The following is a 19,168-nucleotide window of genomic DNA, read 5'->3' on the forward strand; positions in this document are numbered from 1 at the left end:
TTCGCAGTTACCAGTGGTTTCTAGTTAGTTGTGTTCTTCACTGTGGACAGTAGTCTAAGGTCTGTGTTTAACTGTGATATTATACAAATAGAGATCTGGCAGAGAGGAAGAGGGGAGTTTGAAAGAATACTTGTGTAGCCCAGTAAATTCTGAGCATCAAGTAAGAATATCCTTTGCTCTCTCAGGGTCCTTCTTACCTGTCCCGGTCATAGCAGTATTGTACCATGTGTTTTTTATGTAGAGAAATAAGTGTCAGGTCAAGTCCCAAGATGACAAAGCTAATGAGGATTATGCTCATATCTAGAAGGTTTCTTTTCCTCATGAAGAACCTCCACCTCTGCTGTTTCAGCCGGTGACCCTAAACATAAGACACCACAGTCACTGTTGCTTGCCTGAAAGATTACCTAGGTCTTTCCCCAATGAGGTGTTACGAACTCTGGGAAAGCACTCAGCCAGGGACCTTTTAGATCCCTAACTTGGACACAATCAGTTCTGGTCTCAGTTCTGCCTTGTAGTCATTCACAGCTGCCACTTACAGAAAAGTTGGCCTTCCTGAAAACAACTGTAATTGTATACATTCATCATGTTGCTTAAACTTAATAATAAAGTTTCTCAATTAAAAGCCTGATAACAAAATATTGCATGTGGCCTAAGAAATGCTTTTTGGGTGCAGTCATCTGAGTATGTGTTACTTTATATAGGGGTCATGTGCATGCTAAGTTGCATCTGACTGCAACCCGTCAGGCTCCTCTGTCCATGGGATTCTCCAGGCAAGGATACTGGAGTGGGTTGCCATGCCCCCTCCTCCAGGGGATGTTCCCAACCCAGGGATGGAATCTGCGTCTCTTAATATCTCCTGTGTTAGCAGGTGGGTTCTTTACCAGTAGTGCCACCTAGGAAGCCCCAGATAGGGGTCATATAACTGTACAAAAAATTCTTTCTATAAACTTAATTTTTTAACTCTAGAAAACTGAAAGAACTACTTGGTGGAAAGCCAGTAGGTTTAACTGAACTGTCTTCTGGAAAGGACCAAAATCATAGCCATAATCCTAAAAGCAGCTCACTGTGGCTCTCCAACAATACCTGGCAACACCGAGAATTTCTTACATCTAATATTTTCAGTTCACCTGTACAAAGGCATAGTAACAGACCAGTAGGTAGTAGATGACCTGTGACATGACAGACCAGGCAAAGTTCTTTGACATCTGAAGGGAGGTTAAAATGTCCAGTCTCATGGAGGTGAAGAAAGCACCTGAGAAAAAGAAAGAACACCTGGAGTTAAGAGCCTTTAAATTTGCCTTCTGCCCTTCCAACTCTCTTTCAAATAACCCCAAGTGTTCCTGTACCATCCATTTCAAATTTTCCTGAGTCTCTACATGCCACTTAGTATTTCCTCTAGAACTGTCATGAATATTAAATGGGATCATGTATGCAAAGCTACTGGAGGAATGTGTGGATTGCACTGAAAGTCAGGAGAGGATTATACTGTTGATCCCACATAGAGGACAGTGTCTTAACAGCTGTTATGTCACTCTTACCAAGTCAGAATGGCTGCAGAAACAAACTGACTAGCAGTACTGTTGCAAAATGATGTTTCAGAGAATTGATGATTGCAGTGTAAACTGTGGCGTGAATGGAATTAAATGAAAGTGTGGTACTTTTGTTCAAAGCTTTTAAAAATACATTTCAGAAATTAGTATGATGAAAAAGGTTTGAACCTTTTCAAATTTTGACACTTACTATATATGAAGCACTAACATTATCCCATGAATACTGACAGTATCCCCTGCATACTCAGATGTTTATGAGGACAGACCAAAAAGCTTTGTAAGATCATGAAATGTGTATAGATACAAATTTTTCATAAAGCTCCCAAATACTAGAACTAAGATGCACTGCTTGTAGTAGAAAGTACATTTAAGAACAAAAGGAATTCCTACCTTACATAGCTAGGAAGGAAGGAGGATTAGGGCAGACTTCCTGTTAAAGGGGGAGGAATTGAACATACCTAGTTTCCTTCTAATCCCTTACAAAATGCCACTGACAGTAAAGGAATAAAAAAATGACCCAAAGATGAGGAGGTGGGCAGATGAGCCTGGAACTGGAAAACAGCTGAATGACACTGCCTGAGAAGATTCAAGAAAGCTGAAACCTAAGCCAGCAGCACAGGAAACCCAGAAGGAAGCTGGTTCTTAGCACAAAACCCCACAAAGGCTGAGCAACTGGAGGCATCAGGTACCTCAGAAGGTAGAAGTTCAAACAGAACTAACAGAACCATAAGTCTGGACATAAACAGTTAAAACCCAGATTTCCTCTCTCCCCTTTACAACCAGGTTATTTACTGCCCATCCTGCCTTCCTAGTAACATTGAGCCAGAGAGAATCTGAACTCAGGACACCAGGTGCATCTGTGAGGAGTAGTCCACTGGAAAAGGGAATTCAAAGAAAGTTTAAATATTGCATAGTGAGACCCTTCCCATTCCCCTTCCCTTAGCTGGCTCTGAGGAGTCTTAAAGGCTTACATCCTCAAAAGGCAGGAGAATGGAGGGATCCTCTCTCTGCAAACTGCTCCCCAAAAGGACAGATACTACCTGACTAGTTCTATCCATGTACATAGTGCTGCTTATTAGGACTTACTTGGTTTTTACTGCCGCTTCCTTAAATATGACAGGACACTTGAATCTCTAACATTGAAAACTGGAGATCAAAACACCAAAAAAATTAAAGAAGCTCAGAGGAACTACAGAAAGCCTTGAAGGAGCAGAAAAAAACATAAACCTGTAATATCCATAATGAAGAGGATACTGCATCCAAAAAGAACAGTAGGAAACTGAAAAAGAAACGAGGACAAACAATTTTTAGAAATCAAAATATTCCAAAAATGGTTTGGAAATTGAAGCAATTGCTCAGAAATCAGAAGGAAGGGATGCAAAATAAAGCAAAAACATGAGGAAATCAGAGGATCCATCCATGAATTCCAACATCAAAATGCTAAAAATATCAAAAAAAGAAAAAAATAGAGGGAGAAATAGAAAAATGCAAGAACATCTCTTAGAACTTAAGGGATACGTTTCCAGATCAAAGGACGCACTGTGAACTCCATTCCTAACTCTGGGGACAAAGATTATTCTAAAAACCTTTGGGAGTAAGGGGATCATCATACTTGTTAATAGCAGTATGAGAAGCTAGAAGACAGTGGAGCTAAACTTTTAAAAACTCTGAAAAACTACTGTATCCAGCCAAATGATTGATCGACCAAATGTGATGGCAGAAAAAAAGCTTTTTTGGGGAGGCTCCAAAATCACTGCAGATGGTGAGTACAGCCATGAAATTAAAAGACGCTTGCTCCTTGGAAGAAAAGCTATGACAAACCTGGACAGCATATTAAAAAGCAGAGACATTACTTTGCCAACAAAGGTCCATCTAGTCAAGCTATGGTTTTTCTAGTAGTCATGTATGGATGTGCGAGTTGGACTATAAAGAAAGCTGAGCACGAAAGAATTGATGCTTTGAAACTGTGGTGTTGGAGAAGACTCTTGAGAGTCCATTGGACAGCAAGTAGATCCAACCAGTCAATCTTAAAGGAAAACAGTCCTGAATATTCATTGGAAGGACTGATGTTGAAGCTGAAGCTCCAATACTTCGGTCATCTGATGTGAAGAACTGACTCCTTGGAAAAGACCCTGATGCTGGGAAAGATTGAAGGCAGGAAGAAAAGGGGACCACAGAGGATAAGATGGTTGGATGGCATCACCAACTTGATGGAGATGAGTTTGAGCAAGCTCCGGGAGTTGGTGACAGACAGGGACGCCTGGCATGCTGCAGTCCATGGGGTCACAAAGAGTCGGACACAACTGAGCGACTGAACTGAACTGAAGGCTTTTAAGAAAATTTACTTTGCTTATTTCCAGGAAGTTACCAACAAACATACCAGCTGGATGTGCTCCAGCAAATGAGACAGTAAACTAAGAAGGGAAGACATGGGATTTATGAGAAAGATGATCCAACAGAGGAGAGAGGAGACCGAAGGGAGAGTCCAAGTTCAAGAGCTCTCAAGCAGGCCTAGAAAATAACCAATCTGGACTATACCAAAAGAATAGTGGGCCTGAGAGAGGATGTCTCTAAGGAAAGAACAAAACGATAGGTTACCTGATAGTTTTGAACAGAATGAAATTTTTACTTCTAGGAAGAGTCTGGAGATGAATCAATGATAGATGCATGTAAAACCAAGAAGGTGAAAAAGAAGTAACTACGAACTCTATGGAAAAATATTGTAAGAGAAAAGATATTTAATTATAATACATGGAGGTTGGTGGTTTAGTTGCTCAGTGGTATCCAACTCTTTCCAACCCCATGGACTGTATGGCCTACCAGGTTCCGCTGTCCATGGGATTTCTTAGGCAAGAATACTGGAGTGGGTTGCCATTTCCTTCTCCAGGGGATCTTCCTGACCCAGGGATTGAACTGGGTCTCCTGCATTGCAGGCAGATTCTTTACCAACTGAGCCACCAGGCTCATTCTTAGAAAATATTTATATAATCACTGTAATAGAAATATTAGTCATAAGTTACATTACTATATTGGGAGAATGATAACTACTCTATTGGGACAATGTTTTTATGTGTGTGTATGTTGGGGTATGTGTGGGTATAAAACAGTTGAATTATCATCATAAGAAGATACTATTGGGACCTCCCTAGTAGTACAGTGGATAAGAATTCATCTACCAACGCAGGGGAAACGAGTTCGATTCCTATTCCAGGAGGCTTCCACATGCCGCAGAGCAACTAGCCAAGCACAACTACTTAGCCTGCGCTCTTGAGCCTGTGCGCCACAACTACTGAAGCCACCACACCACAAGAGGAGGCCTGGGCACTGCAACACAGAACAGCTCCTGCTCGCTGCAACTAGAGAAAGCCTGCGTGCAGCAATGAACACCCAGCACAACCCACCCCACCCCACCCCCGCCAAAAAAAAGATACTATCTAAAACTGAAGAGTAATGACATACTTAATAAGTATGTTGCATTTTTAGAGTAATTTTTAAATACCAAAGAATCAGTTAAATCTGCCTCTGGAGAGTAGGAATGAAGTGAGGATGAAGAGAGGCCTGCTAGTTTTTGCCTTGAAATGTCTGACTTTTAAAATTATGTGTAATAGCTTTAAATAATTTCTTCTAATGACATAAGATAAAAGAAATGGGGCCTTCAGTGATACCCAGGTTACAGAGGGAAGAGAGAAGAGGCCTCATACCTACATTGTTGGACTCCAAAATCAGGGTCACTACACAGAACAGGTTCACATTAGCATTGAAGACCACGAATTCCACAAAGAGGCTTTTGGTGCAATGGTCTAGCCAGTGGCTCTGTTCAAGTTGCTGTAGAACTCTGGAAAAAAAACAGAAAGACAGGCCAGCTATATTCGCCAGTGAACTCTGCAGAGGAGGAAAATGCTCTGGGATTTCCAGTATCACTCACAGAGGAGGTGAGGAGTGACATTTCCCAGTGTGGGTTCATCTGTAAAGTACTTATGCTTACTAATGCCCAAACTTTCACTAGTATTCACACCAAAGTTAAATGTTCCAGAAAAGGTATTTGGCATTTAAGGTCTGAGGTAGAATTAATTTTACCTCAGTTAAGAATTGTACCTCAAAATTAATTAGATTGTATCTTTTAAAAACTTGTTTTAGATAATATCTAAAACTGAAGATTCATGAAATAGCTAATAATAATACAGTGTCAATCACTTCTATTTGAAAAGTACTACTTTTAACTAAGCTATTTAGGTGTAAGCAGTCAAAATGCCATTTAGTTGGCATTGTTTTTGAGAAGTTAGTTTCTTGTTGAAAAATTTAATGAAGAGATAATCATTTTAATTTGGGCTTTTCATACATAATTACAAAGACTCAGGATTTGTATATAACACCATTCTAAGTCTCCGGCAATTTAATTTTGGCATTTTAATTTTGGATTGTTCATGACATGGTGTTTCCTCTTATTTGAATACAGTTTGCTTAAGCTCGAGTTGAGTTTAACTGCAGCTAGAATTGAAACTGATGTGTTTTTCCAGATGAGCAAAGGAAGGAGATTTGGCAAAGTGGCAACCCAAAATATACCTTTAGTTTGAGGTTGAACAGGAGTTTTTAAACTTAAAGATACATTTCTTTAGAAATCTAAAATAAAAGTGTCTACAAGTGCCATACATAGTATAGTAGCATAATAGTGGCTGTCAAAACTACTCAAAAGGGTGCTTAATTCCTAATTGTTCTAAGAATGGACAGGAGCAAACATCTTGGACCTCCTGTTCAGGTTCACTCACCTGAGTGCATTACTAGAGTTTCTTCCAAGTCGCACAGCATACCCTCCTCCAGAGTAAGTGGCAAATTCTCCCTGGATGGGGTAGCCACCCAGTGCCTCCTGATTCTGGTAATGCCAGATGCTGTCCGATTTCGTGTTGTTTGTATCAGGGGGCCCCCAGTTAACCCCGTAGTTCTCTGTATCCTCCTGCATTTGGTGAGATGGCTTCACTTGTTCTTGGAGAGATAGTCTAGTTGAAAAGAATGTGGCACCAGGAACGCGAATCTGACGAAGTAGAACATTGCCCAAAAGAAAGGAGTTTCCATCAGTAATAAATCCTAGTGAGAGAATACAGGAAGCCATTTAAAAAAAAAAATTGCCTCAGTAAGTTAGTAACAAAAAAAGGGCCTATTTTCACCAATATTTTTAAAAACATTTCTGGAGTTGCTAGCTAGCTAATACAATCAGATAAGCAAAAGAAATAAGATGAACATTTTTTAAAAGGATATGAAATTATCACAATTTGTAAAAAATAATGAGGGAATTCCCTGGCGACCCAGTGGTTAAGAATCCACCCTGCAACGCAAGGGACGAAGGTTTGATACCTGATAGGGGAACTAAGATCCACATGCTGCAGAGCAGCTAAGCCCACATGCCACAAGTAATGAGCCCTTTCACCACAACTAGAGAGTTTGTGTGAGCAACGGAAGATTCTGCGTGACACAACAAAGTTTAGTTGCCTGCTGCAACTAAAACTCGATGTAGCCAAATAAATGAAGACAATGATCTAGATAAACATTAAGAAGTGAAGTGTGACATCAAGAGCATAAAAGGGATAATTAGAGTGTGGTTTTTGTATGTGATTGAAGATAAGTTGTTGGCTTAAAATAATAATTTATAGTAATAACTGTAAGATGTTTTATGTGAGCCTTATGGTAACCTTAAGGATTTCTCTGATAGCTGAGTTGGTAAAGAATCACCTGCAATGCTGGAGACACTGGTTAGATTCCTGGGTTGGGAAGATCCGCTGGAGAAGGGATGGGCTAACCACTCCAGTATTCCTGGGCTTCCCTTGTGGCTCAGCTGGTAAAGGATCTGCCTGCAATGCAGGAGATCTGGGTTCAATCCCTGGGTTGGGAAGATCCCTTGGAGAAGGGAAAGGCTACCCACTCCAATGTTCTGGCCTGGAGAATTCCATGGACTGTATAGTCCATGGGGTCTCAAAGAGTCGGACATGACGGAGCAACTTTCACTTCACTTCATTATGGTAACTGCAAAACAAAAGCTATAGTAGATACATAGAAGATAAAGGGAGAGAGGAATTAAAGCCTACCACTACAAAAAATTAATGACAAACTGCTAAGTCGCTTCAGTCGTGTCCGACTCTGTGCGACCCTATAGACGGCAGCCCACCAGGCTCCGCTGTCCCTAGGATTCTCCAGGCAAGAATACTGGAGTGGGTTGCCATTTCCTTCTCCAGTGCATGAAAGGGAAAAGTGAAAGTGAAGTCGCTCAGTCGTGTCCGACCCTTAGCGAACCCATGGACTGCAGCCTACCAGGCTCCTCTGTCCATAGGATTTTCCAGGCAAGAGTACTGGAGTGGGTTGCCATTTCCTTCTCCGATTAATGACAAAGGAAGACAAGAAAGGAACAAAGGAATTACAAATCAGAAAATAATGAACAAAATGACAGCTTTAAGCGTAACCTATCAATAATTACTTTGAATGTAAATGACTAAATTCTCCAGTCAAAAGACACAGAGTGGAAAAAAATGGAAAAAAAATATAAGATCCAACAATATGCTGTCTATAAGAGACTCACTTAAGTTTTAAATGTACACATAGGCTAAAAATAGAAGCAATGGAAAAAGACGCTATGCATATCAACAAAATACTAGAAAACCAAAATTCAACAGCACCTTGAAAGGGTCACACACCACAATCAAGTGAGATTTATCCCTGGGATGCAAGGATGAATCAAAATACATAAGTTAACAAATGTGATACACCGTATTAGAAGAATGAAGGATTAAAAACATAATTTCAACAGATACAGAAAGAGCATTTGACAAAATTCAGTATCCTTTCATGATAAAAAACTCAACAAATTAGGCAAGAAGGAATGTACTTCAAGAAAATAAAAGCCATATATGTGAAGCTCACAGCTAAATTTTATACTCGTGGAAAACTAAAAGCTCTTCCTCTAAGATAAGGAACAAGACAAGGATGCCTACTCACCACGTCTATTCAACACAATACTGGAAGTCCCAACCAGAGAAGTTAGGCAAGAAAAATAACTACAAGGCATCCAAATAGGAAAGGGGGAAGAATGGAGCTGAACCCTTTTATTATGCCATATACAAAAAATCAACTCCATATGGGTCAACAACTTAAACCTTAGGCCCAAAACTACAAAACTCCTACAAGAAAACAGAGAAAAGGCTTCTTGACACTTGGTCTTGACAATTTTTTTTTTTTTGGATATGACACTAAACGTTTAGGCAACAAAAACAAGTGGGAGTACATCAAACGAAAAGTTTTTGCACAGCAAAGGAAACAATAAAATAAACCTATGAAATGGGAGAAAATATTTGCAAACTGTGTATCTGACAAGGCATTAAAATCCAAAATCCATAAAGCACTCATACAACTAAATACCAAAAAATAAATAAACAACACATTTTTCTAAAGAAGACATACAAATGACTTACAGGTATATGTAAAACTCACTAACCATAGGGATATGCAAAAATCAAAACTGCACTGTGATATCACCTCATACCTATCAGGATAGCTATCATCAGGAAGACAAGAAATAACAAGTGTTGGTGAGGGTTTGGAGAAAGGAATCCTATTAATCGGAATGTAAACTGGTTACAGCCATCATGGAAAATAGCATGGAGGTTCCTCAAAAAATTAAAAATAGAGCTACTGTATGATCCAGCAATCTTACTACTGGCTATATATAGAAAGGAAATAAAGTCACCATCTTGAAGAGAGATCTGCACTCCTATGTTCATAGCAGGATTGTTCACAAAAGTGAAGATACAAACAAAATGAGCCAACAAAGAAGCACGTATGGTCTCTCATAAGTGGAATTTTTAAAAGTCGAACTTACAGAACCAGACAGAACGGTGGGTACCAGGGACTGGGGTGGGGAGAAGGATGGGTGGATGTCAAAGTACACAAGCTTTCAATTTTAAAGTGAATAAGTCCTGGAGATCTAATGTATAGCATGATTACAGCTTATAGATTAAAGTTAACAGCAACAGTGATATATTGTATATTTGAAATTTGCTAAGAGAATAAAAGTTCTTATCACACCAAAACCAGCATGTAACTACGTGAAAAGATGGATGTGTTGATTAGTATGATTGTGGTAATCATTTCACAATGTACTCATATATTAAAACATCACGTGTACCTTAAATACATACAATTTCAGTGTCTCCACTGTACCTCAATAAAGCTGTGGAGAAAAGAGAATCAACCTAAAAGCTCTTACCGAAAAAAATTCAGCAAGGTATCGGGGTACTAAATATGGTAAAGTCAACAGCCTCTATATATTCAAACACTAGTTAGTATAGTGAAATCTTATTTACCATAGAACACAAAAGATAAACCTAACAAGATGTACCAGAATTATATGAAGAGAATTTAATATGACTGAGGGATACAAATGAAGATGAGAACAGAAAAGCATATCACACTCCCAGCTAAGATATCAATAGCTTATCAGTTAAGCTACTGATATGCTATCCATTCTCTAAATTTTTATAAATCCTTATGTTTCTGTATAAATCTCTAAATCTCTATCTACAACTAAATAAGCTCTTAACATATAAAAAGCTCCCACTTATCAAAGCAAGCAAACAAAACCAAGCAGCCCAGTGAAAAATAGCCAAAGGTTACAGAATGACATTCATTCATTCTTTGTCTCAATCAGTGTGTACCCTATTCTAGGTGCTAGGAACAGGGCAGTGGGCGAAAGCGTCCCTGTCCACAGAGCACTCACATTTAGGAGGGAGGCAGACAGGCAATGCTGCTGCTGCTGCTAAGTCGCTTCAGTAGTTTCCGACTCGATGCAACCCCATGAGACGGCAGCCCACCAGGCTCCCCTGTCCCTGGGATTCTCCAGGCAAGAACACTGGAGTGGGTTGCCATTTCCTTCTCCAATGCATGAAAGGGAAAAGTGAAAGTGAAGTCGCTCAGTTGTGTCCGACTCTTCGCGACCCCACGGACTGCAGCCCACCAGGCTCCTCCGTCCATGGGATTTTCCAGGCAAGAGTACTGGAGTGGGGTGCCATCGCCTTCTCCAGCGTAACTAAACAATATTCAGGTAATAATAGTGCTATGAAGAAAAGCTGAGTAGGATGAGGGGACAGTGTCCTGTGGGGAGGGAGCAGTGCTACATTTATTCACAGGGATGATTAGATGTTTCTCTGAGGAGGTGGCTTATGAGAGTTTGCTGTTTAGTTACTAAGTCGTGTCCGACTCTTGCAACCCCGTAGACTGTAGCCCTCCAGTCTCCTCTGTCCATGGGATTTCCCAGGCAAGAATACTGGAGTGGGTTATGAGAGAGACCCTAACAAAGTCTGGAGAACCCGAGGCAGACAACAGTTAAGGGCAAGAGCAAGTTCCAAGGCCCTGAAGCAAGAGTGTGTGCGGCCTGGTTAGGGAAAGCACAGAAGTTTGTGCGGCAGTAGTAGAGTGAATGAGGGGGCAGAATGAGGTTAGGAGAAGGAACAGAGGTAGGTACAACAGTCCTGAGAGGGGAAGGCCTTAGAGTAAGCTTTAGAAAGGGTTTATGCTTTTAAGTGTGATGGACTCCATTGGGAGCTTCTGAACAGGGACAAAACACATATGTTAAAGAAAAACAATATGGGGAAAATGGAATGAAGAAGGGCAAGAGCAGAGGTAAGGTTTGTCCGTATGAGAGGTGAAAAGTGGCTCCTCAGTTTAGTTTTGACTTGCATTTTCTTTTGAGTGCAGTTGCAAACCTTTCGTGTATCTCAGAGCTACCTGTATGGTGAACTACTGGGGATGTGGGCAGATCTTACGCGGTGCTCATGGAAATGTTAATTGGTACAACTGAGGGCAATTTGGCAATAGCTTTTTAAATGAAAAATGAATATACAGTTTTATCAAGTCTTTACAAGGTACTTATCTTACAGATATATTTGCACGAGTGAAATTATGTATGTAAAAGGATATTAATAGTACTGTTGTTAATAGTAGAAGACTGGAAACAATCTAAATGTCTATCAATAAGGAGTTGGTTATACAATTTACGGTACATCCATGCAATGGCATACTATACAGTAAATGAATAAAACATAGAAAGGGACCGCTTTACATATGCTGATGGAATAATCTCTAGGCAACCTAAGGGGAAAAGGCAAAAATGCATGACAGTGTTTATAGCAGGATGCTGTTTATCATCAAATGTAATTGCAAATGTACAGATTACCTCTGAAAGAATTTATAAATATAGCTTGGAGATACTATGGGTTTAGTTCAAATCCACTGCTACAAAGCAAGTCACATGAATTTTTTGGTCTCCCAGGACATATAAAAGTTATGTTTAGGGAATTCCATGACTGTCCAGTGGTTGGGACTTGGCACTTTCATTGCCAACATCCAGGTTCAATTCCTGGTCTGGGTACTAAGATCCAGCAACTCATGTGGTGTAGCCCCCCCAAAAAGAAGTTATGTTTAGATTGAAACATAGTCTGTTAAGTATACAATACCATTATGTCTAAAAAAGCAATGTACATACCTTAATTAAAAACTTAATTGCTAAAAAAATACTTTATTTCTATAAAAAAATGCTAACCATCATCTGAGTCTTCAGTGAGTCATAATCTTTTTGCAATAGTAACATCCAAGATCACTGATCACAAGGTCACCGTAATAAATATAATAAACAGCTGAAATGTTTGAAGAATGACTAAAATGTGACAGAGACAAAGTGAGCAAATGCTGTTGAAGAAATGGCACAAATGAAGTTGCTTGACACAGGGTTCCCAAATCTTCAATTTCTTAGACAGACAGAGCAGTATCTCTGAAATGTAATGAAGCAAAATGCAATAAACTGAGGTATGCCTGTATAATCAATTGGGAATGAGGTTGCCTCTCAGAAAGAGAAGGGATCAGGGGATAAAGGAGAGTTGCACAATATACCTTGTGGTATATACTGTTTTTCTCCATATTCATGTTTTAGTTATTAAAAAGATGTTTTAACATGAAAGAAAAAGATTATGTTAGAAAATCTGGCAGGGAGAGGTTTGCAGTAGTTATCAAAGGACCAAGAGTTGGAAAGAAGATAAGAGGAAGGTAAGGGGTGATTTAACCTTCAAAGGTAGTCTCACTGTATATTCCTTAAATAAAAAGTATGCAACTACAGAATTGTGAGATTAATGGTTTTCCATCTGAGAAGAAAGTCACACGAGAAAAAACAAGTTTAAATTGCTACAAGAGGAATTTTTATTAAATCTTACCAAAAAAATTCTTCCCAAATGTGTTTTGACATTGGCCTAGGCTATTTAGCAAAGTTATGTATTTATAGGATACAATTATTTGCCACAAATGGCTTGGTTCTCAGTATTTCTGAAAACAAGTGAACTAATGGGACTGGGCTACATCAGTTCTGAGAGCAAAAAAATTTTTAGCAGTTAAAGAGTTAAAAAATGTTACTGGCAATATATAGCTTTTTAAATGAAAAATGGATATACTTTAAAAAAAACAAAAAAACAAAAAAACAAGAACTCAGTTTTTTATTTCATCATTTCTTGCATTTGAAGTACTCCTTGATGACATCCTTGGCCTGAGACTCTTTGCCATAGTCCTTAACCACCACACAACTGCAACAAACTACTTTACGGGGTTTTCCCTGTCTGTCAGTTTTACAGAGGCCTACCCATTCCCCTAGTTTCTTGTTGTCATCGACCTTAATCAGGTTGATTTGGTGCTCAGCACAAAGTGCCTCCACTAACTTGACATACATAGGCTCATGGCAGTTGGACGCAAGCACCCATAGATGGGCTTGGTGCTTATCTAAGGTTTTGGCAGCTTCGTGAATTCCACATGCTAGGCCATCATGGATGACGGCGGTCTTCACCACCTCTTGCAGAGCAGTATTAACGTCCATTACACCTCCAGCAGCAATGCCTTCCTCAGCCATGGTGGTGGGTTACTGGTGGAACCGAATCTTGAATGCATCCGAGCCTCCATTTGGCAGGGAAAGCTGGATATACAGTTTTATCAACTCTTTTCAAGGTACTCATCTTATGGATATATTTGTATGAGTGAAATTATATATGTAAAAGGATATTTAATAGTACTGTTGTTAACAGTAGAAGACTGAAAACAATTTAAATGTCTATCAGTATTATCTCCTTAATTCTATTTCTTTATCTACATGTCAGATTGCTGTTGCTCTTCCTTAGTATGTCCAGGTTACTCCTGTAACCTCTGTGGTTCTAGTAGAACCAGAGCTCCAACTGCCGCAATTAATAATAGCTAAGACTGGGACTTCTCTGGTGGTCCAGTGGTTAAGAATTCGCTTGCCAACACAGGGGACATGAGTTCAATCTCTGGTCCAGGAAGATTCCACATGCCTCGGAGCAACGAAGCCTGTGCGCCACAGCTGTCGAGCCTGTGCTCTAGAGCCCAGGAGCCACAACTACGGAAGCCCATGTGTTAAGAGCCCGTTCTCCAGAACAACAGAAGCCACTGCAATGAGAAGCCCACACACGACAATTACGGAGCAGTCCTGGCTTGCCCCACTAGAGAAAAGCCTGCTCGGAGCAGTGAAAACCCAGTGCAACCAAAAAAAATAAATAAATAATAGCTAAGACCTATTGAGTGCCCAACACTGTTCTAAGCACTTAGATCTACTAAGTTTTAAATTTTCACATCAATCTTAAAGGATAGATCCTAAGATTATCCCCACTGTATAGATGGGGAAACTGAGGCACCAGAGGTTGAGTGATTCACCCAGAAACACATTGGTGGTAAGAGGAGAGCAAGGATGTGGCTTCTGAGTCTGCACCTTTGCATCTAGTCTAGCCCGTGCATCTAGAGCCCTCTGTAGCATGAGAAGCCACCACAACAAGAAGCCCTTGCACTGCAACTAGAGAGAAAGGCCCCACTCTCTGCAACTAGAGAAAGCCCAGGTGCAGCAAGAGAGAGTCCATGTGCTGCAAAAAAGACCCAGCACAACCATAAAATAAATGAAACTCAGCTAGAAAGAATCAACATGCAATGCATAGGAGTTGCCACCTGTAAAATCTCTTAAATGCACCACGTACACATTAAGAGCTTCCCAGGTGGTGCTGGTGGTAAAGAACCTGCCTGCCAGTGCAGGAGATACAAGAGATGCAGGTTCGATCCCTAGGTTGGGAAGATCCCCTGGAGAAGGGCATGGCGACCCACTCTAGTATTCTTGCCTGGAGAATCCCCATGGACAGAGGAGCCTGGTGGGCTACAGTCCATAGGGTCACATAGAGTGAGACACAACTGAAGCAACTTAGAAAGGACACACGTTTAAGAAAAGACTATACAGATGTAGATAACAAACTCATGGTTACCAAAGGGGAAAGTGGGAGAGGGATAAATTGGGAGATTGGGACTGACATATACACACTACTATATATAAAACAGATAACTAATAAGAAAATGCTGTATAGCATGGAAACTCTACTCAATATTCTGCAATGGCCTATATGGGAAAAGAATCTAAAGAGGGATATACGTATATGCATAACTGATTCACTTTACTGTATACTTGAAGCCTACATTTCCAACACTGTAAGTCAACTATACTCCAATAAAATTTAATTTAAAAAAAAGAGTATACATGTTTACTCAGATGACACATCACTCAGATTTTTTTTCAGGAACTTAGGAGATATTCCAAATCTCAACAGAAAGGCACCAGTCCTGAGATTAATGAATGCAGCAATTTCCAGAACACAACTCACTTAATAAGACACAAAGTTATAATACGACAAAGTGTTGGTACCTGGTTGAGAAATACTGAACAAGAAGCATTCACACTTACTCCTCTTGATGGTGAGGTTCTCTGAGGGTACAAACCACATAATACTCATCTTTTCATCATTAGCTCCTAGGACAGTTCCCAGTACACTGGTTGTTCACTACGTATTCATGGAGTTGAACTATATAACCAACCAAGAAAAGTCACACATCACAGACTAAGGAATGACTGCGCATCAGGCAATCTATCAAAATAGCACCCTGGTGTGAGATCTTGCTGATTACATCTGGGCTTAGAGAACAAACTTCAGCTGCATGTGGTTCCTTCCTTCAGGAGGCAAGCAACCCCAAGGACCACTTCAGTGACTTCTCCCACTCCAGTGTTCTTGCCTGGAGAATCCCAGGGACGGCAGAGCCTGGTGGGCTGCCGTCTATGGGGTTGCACAGAGTCGGACACGACTGGGGTGACTTAGCAGCAGCAGCAGGAGCAGCGGCATGCTGTAAGTGAATAAATTCTCAACTTTGTTTATCGGCCTCTAGTGAAACTCTTCCGGAGAAGGCGATGGCACCCCAACTCCAGTACTCTTGCCTGGAAAATCCCATGGACGGAGGAGCCTGGTAGGCTGCAGTCCATGTGGTCACGAAGAGTCAGACACGACTGAGCGACTTCACTTTCACTTTTCCCTTTCATGCATTGGAGAAGGAAATGGCAACCCACTCCAGTGTTCTTGCCTGGAGAATCCCAGGGATGAGGGAGCCTGGTGGGCTGCCGTCTATGGGGTTGCACAGTGTCGGACACAACTGAAGCGACTTAGCAGCAGCAGTGAAACTCTTCAGTGGGAATCAGCCCTCGGGGACTGATCACCCTTGGGTGTACAGACATAAACCTGAAACTGCTTAGATGGGTCCCTAGGAGTGGACCTTTGGGGGCCCACAGAGGTGCAGTCATATTGACACAGCCAGTGAAATTTTCTCCAGTGTTCTAATGGTTACTGTAGGGGCATATGTAAAACCAACTGTATCCCACATTTGCAGGGCTGGGCCCCTGGACTGTATTCTTACCTGTGTAATCCCCGTACAGGTTGGGAAGGAGGGTGCTGTTGGCCCACGTGTAGAAATGCTTAAGAAGTTTGATCTCTGAGAAATGGTGAGAAAAGCTCTTGTGGATAGCTTGACGGAGGTAAAATCTATTGGAGTTCTGCGTCGAGTAGACTGTAGTCATCAACAGGGTAAGGAAAAGGATTTGTGCTAGTACAGAAGCAAGAAAACCATAGGTAAATTTGAAATTGAAATTTCAAATTTCAATTCTTTGAAATTCTCTATATGATCAGACTTATGGAAGCCAAGGTGGGGGGGGAGGGATGGGCTGGGATTTTGGGGTTGGTACATGCAAACTACTACATGAAGAATGGATAAACAACAAAGTCCTACTGTATAGCACAGGGAACGATAGCTGATCTCCTGGGATAAACCATAATGGAAAGAATATAAAAAAAGAGTGTATATATATATATATATATATATATATATATATACATATATATATAACTGAGTCACTTTGCTGTAGAGCAGATTGGCACATTATAAACCAACTATACTTCAATTTAACAAAAATCCTCTATACATTTTTCTTCATTTTTCCCTAAGCATATAGACTTTCACAGGTCAAAAACAGTCAAAAATTGGCACTTTCACGTGATTCAACTTTATAATTGTCAGAGATAAGCCAAAGCATTTGGCTCCTGGTGATATCTGTATGTGCAGCAATAGATATATACATATTCCTTCCCAGAATTATTTTGCCACTGATCAGAAATTATACTTGAGATACATAAAATCCCCCACAAAAATGCTTTATTTTAGTTCTAAGGTCTAAATGACCCCCCAAACAATTCCCCTGGTCTCTTCCCATCCCCAGTTATCTATAGATTGTCTCTGTTCACATGACAAAAACAGAATTTGTCTATTTTGGTCCAGAGAATCCAATAACCCAAACACTAGATGTGTTGGGCAGTTACCTTGTACTTACAGGACAGCTATTTTTCAAAGCATATTCATTTTCCCTCCACCCTGTGATGCTGATCAAGTTTCAAGATTACATTCTGCAGACAGAAGAAGTGACTTCCTCAAGCACACAATTAGATCGTAAGTTCAGGAGCCCCTCCATTCACCGTACAGCCTTGTTTAGTAGCATCCAGAATGTTTCAAGGTGAATACTTTAAGATACTTTTCCCCCCTTCTAGGTTTTCCATTTTATTCTCACGCCCCCTATCCTTGCTGGGAAATGTGTTGATGAATCAACATGTTACCGTCTCCTCTCCGTACCTAAAACATCTCCTGTCAACTTGAAGAACTTCTTCTTTTTCAAGGTTGTTTCTGGGCACTTAACTGGACTGTTCATAGTGGGGGCTACATAGATGGAGTTGTTCTTATCTCTTGAACCGGGTAATGATGACGGACATCTTGCTGTCAAGAATTCAAATGCAGGCCAAAAAAAGGTTATATTTCATTAAGTAGTTATTCATCAACATCTGCTGGGCATCTACTATGAGTATCTCCTGTTAAATGCTGAAATGGAGAAAAGAAGCTGCACAAGCAATACTTCCCAAACTACCATCAAAGACTTAAAAAAACATTTGCAATCCATCAGGGACTAATACTTTTGTAAAATACAGTAAAAACTAGAAAACTGACAGAGAACAGAGGCCTACAAAATACAAGAAATATGTCACAAAATAGAGGCCTAAAAATAGAAGCCCCATTTTGAAAATTAGATTCAATAGGCCTAAAATTAGTCTGCCCAATTGCTATAAATGTTCCTAAAGGCTTATTCTCAATTTCTCTACTTATCTTGGACTAGAACCGAACAGTTTAGTCAGTGGATTACCCAATGGGAGTACTGTTCCAGAGTGGTGGTTCTCACTGTAAAACGGGCAGGGGGACCACCTGGAGTTGTGTTAAAATGCAGTTTCTGGGGTGAGGCCTAAGAGCCTGAATTCCAGGAAATGCAGGTGCTGTTCTCCAGACCACACTGTGGGCAGAAGAATCTAAAGATGTGTAAATCAAGATGGGGAGAGAGAGGGAGTTAGAATATGACCTGAAATATGTCAGCCTGTAGGAACCAAGTGCTGAGGGATCACTGGAGAGAAAAATAAACCTCCTCAAGGAATTCAGAGAAAGTGGCCCAGAGGCAGGGACATAGGACATTTGTTTTAAATGAGTCAGAAAGAATTCTCTAGATGGATGAAGATGAGGACAAGAAAGAAAAAAAGTCACTTTAGCAGAAGGAACAGCAATTCAAGAGATGGAGAGATGAAATGAGGACTGAGAAGGCAGTTTGAAGTCAGATTACTAGTTTTTTAATCTCACAAGGAATAAGATGCCAACCCTTTAGCAGCTTGTCCACCACTCAGCTTAAGAAATAAGTGGCAGCTGAGATAAAACCTGCTGTGCACCTCTCTGATGGTATCCCTTCTATCTCTTCTTCAGAGCTAATCCTCTCCTAAATTTTGGAGTTTATCCTCCTATGCATTTCATTAAAAAATGTGTCTCTAAGTAAGGCATGCATTTCTTGCATGATTAAAATGTTGTGTTAAGGGACTTCCCCGTAGCGGGGGCGTGGGTTCTATCCCTAGTTGGGAAACTAAGATCACACAGGCGGTGCGGCCCAGGTGAAAACAGAATGTTGTGTTAATTTTTCTGCCATTTGCTTTTTGGCCACCTTTTGTTGGTGAGTTTCATCTGTGTGAAATGAGTGGCTCTAGTCAGTTTTATTCATACTTCCTCAGGCTTGGTGATTGAGTTGGGGGTGGCATTTAGGATGATTATTCTAGCTAGTGGTGATATTATTAACTGAAATGAGAAAACAGTAAAGA

The 19,168-nt window shown here is 40.4% G+C and overlaps 1 protein-coding gene and 1 pseudogene across 2 annotated transcripts in view; both read right to left on the minus strand.

Annotated features, from left to right (window-relative positions):
- The window catches only part of PKD1L3 (polycystin 1 like 3, transient receptor potential channel interacting), an 81,706-nt gene that overhangs the window by 7,267 nt on the left and 55,271 nt on the right, over positions 1 to 19,168 (minus strand). Inside the window, 9 exon segments of the mRNA XM_081510720.1 lie at positions 198 to 358; positions 1,128 to 1,252; positions 5,252 to 5,385; positions 6,317 to 6,632; positions 7,275 to 7,329; positions 9,753 to 9,762; positions 16,287 to 16,329; positions 16,332 to 16,541; positions 17,619 to 17,759. Of these exon segments, the coding sequence (XP_081366846.1) occupies positions 198 to 358; positions 1,128 to 1,252; positions 5,252 to 5,385; positions 6,317 to 6,632; positions 7,275 to 7,329; positions 9,753 to 9,762; positions 16,287 to 16,329; positions 16,332 to 16,541; positions 17,619 to 17,759 (1,195 nt within the window).
- On the minus strand, positions 12,756 to 13,476 carry LOC145514577 (small ribosomal subunit protein eS12 pseudogene; annotated as a pseudogene). The gene has a single exon (XR_014060231.1). The product of XR_014060231.1 is annotated as a small ribosomal subunit protein eS12 pseudogene (transcript).

Source organism: Giraffa tippelskirchi, chromosome 7 (assembly GCF_054371585.1).
Source record: "Giraffa tippelskirchi isolate mGirTip1 chromosome 7, T2T-mGirTip1v1.2.pri, whole genome shotgun sequence".
In the NCBI taxonomy this organism is placed as follows: domain Eukaryota; kingdom Metazoa; phylum Chordata; class Mammalia; order Artiodactyla; family Giraffidae; genus Giraffa; species Giraffa tippelskirchi.